The sequence below is a fragment of the Cicer arietinum genome, chromosome 3 (assembly GCF_000331145.2).
Source record: "Cicer arietinum cultivar CDC Frontier isolate Library 1 chromosome 3, Cicar.CDCFrontier_v2.0, whole genome shotgun sequence".
NCBI lineage: Eukaryota > Viridiplantae > Streptophyta > Magnoliopsida > Fabales > Fabaceae > Cicer > Cicer arietinum.
In genome coordinates, this window is record NC_021162.2 from 1,199,022 (window position 1) to 1,211,489 (window position 12,468).

Below are 12,468 nucleotides of genomic sequence, written 5' to 3' on the forward strand. Positions count from 1 at the left end.
TATTTGGGGTAAAAAACAAAAAAAAAAAAAAAAAAAAAAATATATATATATATATATATATATATATATATATATATATAACGACCAAATATTTAAAGAAAAATTGATTGATCCTTATCTCTTGAAAATAGTTCCGTATCTTTATTTCTAGACAAAAGATCCTTATATCATGTTCATACTATATTCATATTGGACCGAAAATGCAAATCATCTATCAAGAGGTACATTGCAAAAAATGTTCTATCGTGTGAAAATAAGTGTTCTTTCTGTATAACATAAAAAGAACTAATATATGGCCCCTAAAAGTAAAAATAATAAGACCTATAAGTTTAACTCTTATTTCATTTGAGGACAGTAAATTTTTTAAACAACTTACCTTTATATTTATATGTAGACAACCTTGTATTGGTCTGTTGTAAAAAAAAATTACCATACAACAGAATCAAAATTAGAAAAAGTCAATGTTTGATAAATGTTAAATAATAACACATATGATCTATAAGCACAACTTAATAAGTGCAAGGTCAATGATACGCATATTTTTTAGTTCGAATATTACATCTTTTTCACACTTAAGGTGTATCAGTATGATCAATAGACTATTTAACAAAAAATATTAATAATATATGTAGTTATTTTTTAGAGAATAATGACAATATAATGTTAAAATTATTTTACAATAATAATCAATCATATCTTGCCACTACGTTAAAGAAATGTATAATTTTTTTTTTTCCAATTTTTATTTAAGGTGTTATGTTGTGATTATTCAATGTGAATACAAAATAACTTTTTACCGACAATGTATGGTTTTTATTATTTACTTTTTAAATACAAATTAAGTTATCATAACATAAATTAAGAGGATTCATATTATATTATTTGTAATAAAGAAGAAGATTATGAAAATGATAGTAATATAAATATCTCAATAAACTTTAATTAATGAAAAATTATTTGGGAAAATATCAGTTCAAATATTGATTGTAACAATTCTTGATAAGATTTTATTTATTTCAAGACCGAATTATGGATTGCTAAGACTCCATCTCCTTAAAAACTAGAGGGTTAAAAAGATGACTTAATTCCAATTTTGAATCTCTTATTTTGCTCAAAATAAACCTTTAGTCCCTTATTTCTAAAATTGGATTTGTAGTTCTATCAACTAATTTTTGAAATTTTTTTTTATCCCCATGATGATGTGGCAATCTCATTAATAACACAAAATTTAGATGACATTTGTGAGTTGGATAAAATATTTTATATGTCATCATTGTTGTAATTAATTTTATTTATATATAATCAAATTAATTTATTTTTTATATATTAAAATATTTAAAAATTAATATTATTCAATAAATTTTTTAATTTTTTAATTAATTTTACTATTTTTAATAATTTAAAAATATTTACATAAAATGTTTAAAATTTTATTTATTTTATTTATACATTAAAATATTAAAAGTAAATTTATTTTATTTTATTCAACTCACAAATGTCATCAAAATGTAATGTCATTAATAAGATTGCCATATAAAAAATGGTGGACCGAAAAGTACAAAAATTAATTAATAAAGATCAGAAAGTTGATTATAAAAGTAAAAAGATTAAAACTTTATTTTAAACAAAATAGAAGATTAAAATATATTTTAACTAAAAAAACAATTAATAGAAATATATATCAGTGATTTTTAATTACTTTTTATTGGGTATTACTAGTGGGCCGTTTGGAGACTTGAATGTGAGAGGCACCAAAGAGTGCGGTAACGTATGAGAAGATCCATACTCGTTAATGCTATCAATTTCTATAGTACAATTATTTTATTTTCAAATTAAAATAAAAGCAATTTAATTGTGATTATCATAACTCTAATCTTCACACTCACCCAGATTTTTTTTCTTTCACTTTTTAAAAAGTTGTTAGGGAAAATAGCCGTTTGGGTGTCTATGATGGTGTGGTGTGTGTTAGTGTAAATAAGTTTTAATAATGAGTTTAATGATGACGTAAATAAAATTAGATATTTAATTAATGATATTAATATTATTAAGTTAGATATTTTTTCCAATAACTTTAATTCGAACTCATAAGTGAGTTTATTGATGATACTTGGCATCTTATTTACAAATAATAAAAATATGATAAAAAATTATTGAATTTTATTAACAAGTGTTTACACTATAAAATCAAAAGTGAAAACCTGCATTGGAAAAAATTAAAATTGAAACAATTTTAATACAAGTATTATATTTCTATATTTAGCTTTACATTAACAAGTGCCCTTGGATTTTGCTAAAATTATTTCAAGTTAAAATTCAAATTGTCTTGAATAATTTATCTTTAATTAAACTTCATTAAGTATGTATCAAAACTAAATTTCATTTTTTTTAAATATATTTTTAGTTAATCATTTTAATTTTCAAATATGTTTTAAATAATAATTGAATTTGTTTTCTTCATTAATCAATTTAACAAATAAAATTATTAAAAATATATATCTAATTATAAATTTACAATTTTAATTTATTTAAAAACTATTTCCTCCGACGTAACATATAAAAAAAAATAAATGTATTTAATTTCGTCCGAACCATTTAATAATTAAATAAAAAGTGTGAGGTGGATAATGCAATTAGTTTAAGGTAAAAATTAAAAAATAGAAGATCTATTAAAAAAAAATAAAAATATATATTTATCAACAAAAAAATCCCATATATCCGATGGAGTATTTTAATTTATTTATTGTGTGGGGACAAATAAACAATAAATAGCAGGACACAGAAAATAAAAAATAATAATTATTCGTGTAACTTTGTGCACTCTTAAATCGCCTATAAAAGTGAGAAACAAAGGTAAAGAACCCAAAAACCAAAGCTCAAGAAACAGTAATACATCAAAGAAACAAAGAAGAAAAAGGGTCTTCTTCTTCTTCTTCTTCTTCTTGGCACTGCAATCTTCCAGTCCCTACATTATAGCATTTTTTTTCTCAAGTAAGAAAATGTTCTTTTTTTTTCAATGTTCTTTCTTTTCAAAAGAAAAAAAAAAGATTAATCTTCTTCACATTTTTGTTATTTTTATTTCTATTGTTTATTTTTTTTTATAATTATTTTTATTGTTGTTTGTTAATTAAGATGGTAGGAAAAATCAAGAGACATTGATTAGAAAAATGACGAGGAATTATGAAGCAATAAAAAGCTTTGAAGAAAATGAAAATGATGAAGATTTGGAAATGGGTTCTCAACAAAAACATAACCAGATCTCTGATTCAATTATAAAGCTTAACAACAACAAAAAAAAGAACAAGATTGAAGAATGTTCAATGCAAAAACAACAACATCAACAACAACAACAACAACAACCTCAATCTCATCGTTTGCTTTCACTTGATGTTTTTCGTGGCCTAACTGTTGCGGTATTCTCTCTCTACCTTCCTTATTTTTTTTTTCAAAAATAAATTATAAAAATTAATTAAGGAAGTATTTTTTTTTGGGGATTTTTATTATTAGTAATTACTTTTTTCCTTAGCGTTTTTTAACGATGCCAATAACGTGGTTTATGTTAGTTAATCTTGTTGATTCTTCTTTCCTTCCTTGGATTTTTGATTGGTTGAGTTGTATTAGTCTAAAATTAATAATAAAAATTACTAACAAGAATTAGTTAACGAGTTTATTATTATTTTATTGGAAAAATTAGGATAAATAGAGATGTCTCATAGTTTTAGGTAGAGAATTCTTTATAGTTAGGAGAAATCTGACAAAAGTTTAGTGAATGAGGTTTTTGTTTTTTATATTATATTGTTATCAAATAAATGGGGAAGATTGACTAGAGAATAGAGAATAGAGATTTTATTGCGATTTAGATTTTGCTACTTGACTCATGAGAAAATCGAAAGAGTTTATGCATTTGCACGTGTTAAAGTTTTATTGCTTTACTTTAAAGAAAAGATGAAGACATGGGTTTGGTGTTGTTTGTTACTACCATTCATTCATTCATATCAATTATCTTTTTTCTTTGTTTTGTTCATATCTTTTTATGATAAATATTCTTAAAAATACACACAAATAATTCACTTAATAATATTAGTATTTATAGTTTAAATTAAGAATTAAAGTTATTTTGTTTATAATTTTTAATTGTAAGAAAGTTTGTTACTCAATCAGAGAACCGTTCATTTAAAACAGCATTTGGGCTACTTGCTCTTTTGCGATCAAATTGCCACAATATTCTCTGATTATAGCATATATATAATAAATGTCGGTGTAAATATTTTAAACTTTTCAAATGCTGAATTAAAGTGAAAAAATATAGATATTATTAAAGTTTGCAGTTTGAACATGAGACATTCTTGTAAATTTATGATATTTACCCACTTTTCAGCTAGATATAACAAGGGTTGGGTAGCTTAAATAGTAGAATTATAAATTTGAAGATGTTAAAAGACTAGTGTTTAAACTATGACCAAGAAAAAAATTATTAACTTAATTACCATACTAAAATTTGCATATAAGAAAATGTTAGATATAATACCAAAAGTGAAATATTTTTAAAGGTTATATTAATTGGTTATGTTAATTGATAGCTTGTGGAAGAATCCGAATTTGAATTTTATTTAAATAACTTTTAGTTATATTTTATTTATGTTAGATTTATGAGGATCAGTTTTCTTAGTAGTTGAAAAGTTAAGACAAAAAAAAAAAATTATCCATGAATATGAATTAAACTGTAAAATAAATATATATTTATTTTGTCAAATGATATATATATTTAGTGATATTTTTTATTAGTTATGATATCTCTATTTTGTTTAGGATTATTTAATAGTTATTTTCTCAATATTGTTCTTCTATTTATTACCATATTTTAAAATAAATTTTTTGTTAAATTTCAAATTTTGGTAAAATATTTTTTCTCTTCATTCTTTTAGGTAGTTTACTTTTTTTAAAGCCGTCCATCTAAACAGAATATGGCTACGTGTCTTTTCAATTAAAATTCATAATCTTATCTGATTTTTTATAACTTTTTTAAGAGAAAAATTATTGTTTTTCTTTTATAATTTTAAAATTTACCATGAATATAAATCACAATACCTTTGTTTGTTCACATACTATATGTGCTTTGATCAATTATTTATTATTCTTCTATTTATTTTTTGACGTTATAATATTTCTTAATTATTTTTCTATTTATTTCATATATTAAATCAATTTTGTAAAGTTTTTAATTCTAGTTTTTTATTCAATTTTTTCTCCCTAGGTACTTTTTTTTGTAAACATAATAGTATTATTTTTAATCATTGGTATGACTCATATGAAGAATAAATAACGCATATATGAATATTTTATATGAATAAAGTAGGGAATATATCCTAACTCCTAAGCATTAAAGTAATTACGTGTCTTCTATAACCGTATCTTATTTTAATTATTATTTGAATAAATGACTTTTGTCTGCATTTCTTCTAAATTTGAAAATTTCAATTATTTTTAATTTTGCATTTGCTTTTTATTGACTTTTTATCCAATGCCTTTAGAACATAAAATCGTTTTAATAAGATTATTACTCTGTCCTTTTTTAATTGTCTATATTATCGAGATTATTTTCTATTTATATGTTGTTTTCAAATTTTAAAATTACATTAATTTTTTTGTATTTTATAAATTACAGTCGTCGGATTATCAGAAGAAATTTGATTTTTATCATAACTACTTTAATGTTCATGAATAATTGTGATGTTCATAATATTTTTTACACTGACAATACTTAACAATTAACATCTTATTTTATATTTTAAGATGGAGAGAGAATAATTAAGTAAGCCAAACATTTGAGTAAAATTTTGATTTTTTTTCCATGTACAAAAAATCCATCAAGAAATTAAAATTATGATAGGAGATAAGATGAATTATAAAATTTATACTATATTAATATATTACTTCTATTAAAATGTCCATTTGCAAATATTTATTTTCAAGCATGATTAGGTAGTTTTATAATGGAAAGGCATTTTTGGCTGTGACCCAATCTTAGATTTAACTTCTTCCCAAGCATGGTTAGGTAGTTTTATTTTTTGGCTTCTCCACTTAACAATGAAACAAAAACTATTGTAAATGGATTAGGTTAATAAAAAATGGCCAATTAATTATCCATTTTTAAATTAATTAAATTAACTTCAAAGTTTATATAGGAGTATTAGGTTACTATAGATACATCATATTCAAGAAAAGGTGTCATAAACGTGCAGTTGGTTAGATGTAATGTGTGTAACAACTTGTCACCACTAAACTTTTTATGTTGCTTTATCAATGGGTTATGACATAGAAACGCAATGCTTGTGATTTTTGTTTTAGTAACTTGCACCCTTTCATGAGATCATTTTTTACCATGTTATAAGTTACATTCATATCATATTTTGTCTTTGAATTTGATGAGATAAGAGAAATCACACATTCACGCAGTAGAATATTGGTGACTTTTTGAACAAAATTGGATGGTCTAAAAAAATGCAGATTTTGGTTTTTATTTTATAATAATAATTTAGAATATTAAATTTAAATTCGGACTACATGATCTTTGATTTAACGGTCACAATGTCCGACTGCGTGAATATGGATTTCCCTTATTGCAAGAAATCCGAATCTTAAATAAAAGCTTAAAATGATATTTTAATCCCCGCATAATATTCAATATTATGCTTTTAATCCTTACAATTTTTATTCATGGCTTTCAACTCTTAAGATTTTTTATTTAGTCCCTATAATATTTGATTCATGTAAAATAGAGATGTCATGTAAGTGTATTTCAGATGATAAAAGATTGTGGAGACATTTGATGTGTCCAAAGCGTCGATTTAAATATGTAATATTCGTTGCTAGTTTCTTCAAAACAAAAGAAAAAAAAATGTCATATTATAAAGACTAAAATTAATTAATATAATGTACATATTATAAGGACTAGTCAACATAGATCATCAAATATTACATGGAGTTATGAGCAACAAAAAATAAAATTAGGATTCAATGATTATTTTCTTTGAGGAATTCTTTTAGGCATAGTTTGGTGTGCCTAATTAAATTGGCAAGTATAAGATAAGCTGTCACTTTAGCCTTATAGAATGTTTGGTGCTCACATGGGATTTTATGAAGTTTGCCTCTTTCTTTCTTCAACTATAATTCACATGATACATAATATAATCATGTTATATTTTCTAATTGGAGTTAACAGATATTTGTTATAAATTGAAAACGACAAATTTGCTTAAGATATTGTTGTCTTTGAGGTTCAAATATTGGCCTAATGTAATTAATGAAGATAGTGAAATTAAAGTTGTATTGACCCAATAATTAGTATGTTAATTTAACAATCTCTTAATAATAACCCTATGGAGATTTGATATTTATTTTTTAGACATATTTTCTTTTGATAAGTAAATGTTGAGTAAATAGTCATTTTAGTCCTTCAACGTGGGGAGTTGCACAATAGTCCTTGAAGTATCCAAATTACAAAAACATAACTAAATGTGTCTTCTTAGTCATTTTTGGTTTTTGAATATGGCTTTCGTTAGTTTGTTTAGTATTTCAATGTGTTTTTCGTCTGTCAATTTAGTCTAGAAAATTACTAACAAAAGAGACACTTGAGGAAATATTTGTAATTTCAATGCATTCATGTTAGGAGTATAGTGACAACGCCTTACACGTTAAGTGATTAAAATGACAGTTTACTCGGAAAATGTTAGTAAGTTAGTGGTTATGTTAGTTTTCAGGGCTCTGCTCCCTGGACCTACTGCTTAAAACTCCTATATAGTTGTTTTTCTCGATGAAAAGAGGTATTGATCATCTTGAGTTCAGTTGTGAGGTAAGTGAAGTCTGGTGAAAGATAGTCTTAGTTAGGATTCGAATTCGGATACTCCCGATCAATCCGACTTTAACTAAAGTTCATTAACCACGTGGTTCTTCGGTACTGTTTAGCCAAATAATAAATGAAATGTGTGTATCAGGGAGTCATGATACTAGTTGATGGGTTCTTAACATCTTAGATACACAAATTTTGTTAAAATGTTTTCATCTATATATCTTTATACTGATTTTGATCAAATTTAATGCAGCTTATGATAGTGGTGGATGATATTGGTGGACTAGTCCCAGCACTCAATCATTCTCCATGGAATGGTTTAACAATAGCAGATTTTGTAATGCCTTTTTTCCTTTTCATTGTTGGTGTTGCACTAGCATTCACATACAAGGTAATTTTCCTTGAAACTTTTCTATATATCCAAAGAAAAATAATGTGATTACATCATTTAATAATAATGCAATTTCTTTCAATTCTTCAATCTATATTTTTTTTAATATCATTTGTATATTGGCTCATTTAAACTAACTAATCTGTTTGTTCAACAGAAGCCGTCTTGCAAAGTCGATGCAACTAGAAAGGCGATTTTACGCGCACTTAAGCTTCTTGCATTAGGCATATTTCTTCAAGGTGCCAACTAAATTTTATGATTTGTCAGCTTCTGTTCTTTTTTTGATGAATGTCAAGGTGTAAAGAATCATGTACATTTGAATAATGTCAACATTCGTTTTGTCATTCGTAGGAGGTTATTTTCATCGTGTAAATGATATGACATTTGGAGTTGATTTGAAGCAGATAAGATGGATGGGAATACTGCAGGTATGATTGTCGAATAATGGCTATAGCAGTGCTATAAAACTATATCGTAGCAGAATTTGAACTAACTGCTATTTTCTGCTATCATGTATAATAATGATCATTCTTTATTTACTTCATTGGATGTCAGAGAATTGCGGTAGCGTATTTGATTGCAGCTCTCTGTGAAATTTGGCTCAAGCGTGAAGATATTGTTAATTCTGCATCGTCGCTTTTCAGGAAGTATCGATACCAATGGTAAGCTTAATCTTGGTGAAGAATTTTAGTTTCTTATTTGATGTTTGATGAAAACAAAAAGAGGAGTATGAAATGTGTGTCTATCTTTGAAGCACTAATACAGACAGACATGACACTTATACTAAAACGTTGACATTGATAATAATTTGAAAATATAAATGCAATTGAATGTTTTCTCTTGTTTCATTGTCGTGTCGGTGTCTAGATATGCTTTCCATTTGAAATGTCGGTGCTACATACGTTTTTACACGTCTTGGAATTTAACTTATATCATGCGGTCCTATTTTAGAGCTTTAAGAACTATAGAATACCAAGTTAGTCACATGTGTAGGTGTCTGACACCAACACATATCAAACACCAGACATGCCTTCGATCTAAAGTGTCAGTGTTTAAGAATGTAGTTATCGGCTTTATATCAATCTTTCAGATTTTTTGTGTGTGCGTGGTTCACTTTGCTTACACATTTTTCTGCACTGCACTATAGTTCTGGCATTTGTGCCACATCTTTTGATGTTGTTGCCCCCTAAACCTGTATCTGAAATCATGGTACTAGATATGAAGCACCGACACAGGCACAAACACTAGATAACCACTGCCATGTAGGCATCAATAATACTAATTCAATATGAAGTGTCTATGCTACGTGGCATACTAGTTGTTTTGTGATGTTGTTTTCCCCTTGTGTCTCAAGTTAATAGTTTTTCTGAAGTGCTTTTTTCCCTTTAACAGGGCTCTGGCTTTGTTTCTATCTTTCATTTATCTTTGCTTGCTGTATGGGATGTACGTTCCTGATTGGGAGTATGAAGTTCCAACAGAACCTTCTTCAGTACCTAAGATATTTTCTGTGAGTGTTGTTGTACATGTCTTATTCTGCTTTTTCTCTCCTAACTTCTGATACTGGTTAAAAAAAATGTGATTTATATACTATCTATCTATACATGTACTAGGTTAAATGTGGAGTAAGGGCTGACACTGGACCAGCCTGCAATGTTGTTGGAATGATCGATCGTAAGATATTGGGTATACAACATCTATACCGGAGACCGATATACGCGCGAACGCCTGTATGGTCCTCTCTACTCTAAGATTTTCCGACCAATAATTGCTAATTCTTGTCGCTTTTCTTTTTTTATTAGGATTTAATTCATATACACTGTCAATAAATCGTAATTTTCGGATCATGAAAAACTTAATGTTGACTACTTATTTACACCTGATTTGTTGACAGTGTAAAACTTTTTATTCTGAATGTGTATCAAATTAAACTCTTTTTATAAATGCAACCTAATTTGTTTGTTTGAACATTTTCTAAATTTCAATAGGAATGCAGCATCAATTCCCCTGATTCTGGACCATTGCCTCCTGATGCTCCTTCTTGGTGTCAAGCCCCTTTTGATCCTGAAGGACTCTTAAGGTGACTTACACTCTTCTTTTGTCTTTGGTTTCTGTTAGATTTCAAGTGTGAGTGGTTAGTCACATATCAACTATAAATGAGATAAATAAAGAATATATAAGAGGGTCGACCAATATACTCAATGATTTAAGGTTTTGGATGGAGATTTGATGCCTGATTCGGCATGGTGACTAAGCAGGCTGGATCAAGAGATGTAATGTAATGGACTAAGTTTAGTGATGTGAGAGAAGACTCACACTATAATTCTCAATTAGGGGGAAAAGTTCTAGAAAGATTGATTGTGAAATATTTTCCTTGATATGCACATATTATTTAGTTCATTCATGGTGGACAACATTCATATATTTTGCAAAATCATGCACATGGGTTGTTTGTGTCTTTTAATGAAGTTGTGTCCCAAAGGAAAATAGGAGGGTCATAATTATGATATATATATATATATTAAGTTTGGGTTGGCATGAATTAGTGTTTTAACTTAATTTGCCTAGAAATTTTCTTCCCTAATATTCAATTAATTTTTATAAAACATGGCTATGCTTTTTCCTTTTTGTATCTAATTTCATGTCTACTTTGGAATTATAGTTCAGTGATGGCTATTGTTACCTGCTTGATTGGCTTGCACTATGGTCATATTATTCTCCATTTTAAGGTAATTCCCAATATTTTTTCATTTTTATTATCTTCTTTAGAATGTACATTGAATTAATCGAATAATATCACATGTGTATGTGTCAGACATTAAACATGTATTCATTATAAAATGTAGGTGCTACAATATTCTTATAATTAGAACTATTAAATATTTTTCTTTATTTCTATATGCAGGACCATAGAATTAGAATCATATACTGGATGATTCCAACCTCTTGTCTAGTAGTGTCTGGCCTTGCCTTGGATTTATTGGGTAACCATTCTCTCTTAATGAACTATTTCTTGTCTAATATGATTAATAATATGCCATTTAACTAATTTTATTCATTTTAGTATATTAATTAACATAAGCTCTTGTTGTAGGAATGCATTTAAATAAAGTTCTCTATTCATTAAGTTATACTTGTGTCACTGCTGGTGCTGCTGGCATCCTCTTTACCGGAATATACTTGATGGTTAGTCATTATTATTATTTTGCAATTTTCACATATATTAAAAAAAATTAATATATTTTTTTATTTTGTGCATAGATATTTCTAAAATATCATTATGTATATAGATTAACTCTGACTTCTCATCTCCTAAAATATTTGATAGTATTAATTATTTGAAAAATAAATATATGCATCTAAATAGTTTGAATTAAACTTATACATAGGTTACAAATTTTTCTTGAAGTAGTAATAATATATGTAGTAACATTTTTAAATTATTTTATCTTGTTTGCAGGTTGATGTATGTGGATATAGTCGCATGACATCGGTTTTGGAATGGATGGGCATGCATGCATTAATGATTTTTATCTTAGCAGCTTGCAACATTTTCCCAATTTTCCTTCAAGGATTTTATTGGGGAAATCCTCGTAATAACTTTGTAATTTCTTTGTCCCAAGTTACAATAATTAAGTAGTTAATTCTTTTTTACCATAACTATGATTATTAATATAATTTTCTTTTAGGATAATTCTTCATGCGCTAATAATGTTAAATGATTACAAATTTTTTTGTCACAGCTAAAGTTAATTGGAGTTGGATCATGAAAGGAATCAAATGATATGCTTAGTCAACAAGAAGATTATTATGTTGTTAAATGGTGAGACATTTTTTTGTTTCACCATGTAATGGGGACCAAGCAATATGTTGGTGGAGTAATTTTGAGACAAATTTTGAAGCTTGGTCTTTTATTGAAGAACATGAACATGAACTCGAATAATGTTCCTCTAATCTATTGATGAAATCAACCTCTACATGAATGGATGATGATGATAATGATATATTTTGGAGAAGCTACATTTCTTAATGGAGTAGCCATTTACATATTATCTAAATATAGAGAGGGCAGCTTTTGTTTATAGTATATGACTGCCAATATATTGTGTAATTTGTATCCTTGAAATGATATATTTCAAGATGAGTAAGAATATTTCACGATATATCAATGTACAACTTTAGTTTATTATTATTATTATTATTATTATTATTATTATTATTATTATTATTATTA

The 12,468-nt window shown here is 26.5% G+C and overlaps 1 protein-coding gene across 1 annotated transcript; it reads left to right on the forward strand.

The window, feature by feature from the left end:
* The first annotated feature begins 2,824 nt into the window (after positions 1 to 2,824).
* LOC101503897 (uncharacterized) lies at positions 2,825 to 12,426 on the forward strand. The gene is made up of 14 exons (XM_004489069.3): positions 2,825 to 2,988; positions 3,130 to 3,410; positions 8,100 to 8,237; positions 8,395 to 8,476; positions 8,589 to 8,665; positions 8,793 to 8,899; positions 9,630 to 9,744; positions 9,848 to 9,964; positions 10,223 to 10,314; positions 10,897 to 10,963; positions 11,140 to 11,218; positions 11,329 to 11,420; positions 11,695 to 11,838; positions 11,978 to 12,426. The coding sequence occupies exons 2-14, from the start codon at positions 3,165 to 3,167 to the stop codon at positions 12,002 to 12,004; spliced, it is 1,383 nt and encodes a 460-aa protein (XP_004489126.1). The 5' UTR covers positions 2,825 to 2,988; positions 3,130 to 3,164; the 3' UTR covers positions 12,005 to 12,426.
* The last annotated feature ends 42 nt before the right edge of the window (positions 12,427 to 12,468 follow it).

Bases quoted from the DNA above. Each gene is read 5' to 3' on its own strand.
- LOC101503897 (XM_004489069.3), top strand. From the start codon at position 3,165: ATGACGAGGAATTATGAAGCAATAAAAAGCTTTGAAGAAAATGAAAAT. The intron at 8,900-9,629 runs GTAAGCTTAATC...TCCCTTTAACAG, and splicing joins AGGAAGTATCGATACCAATG to GGCTCTGGCTTTGTTTCTAT. The intron at 10,964-11,139 runs GTAATTCCCAAT...TTCTATATGCAG, and splicing joins ATATTATTCTCCATTTTAAG to GACCATAGAATTAGAATCAT.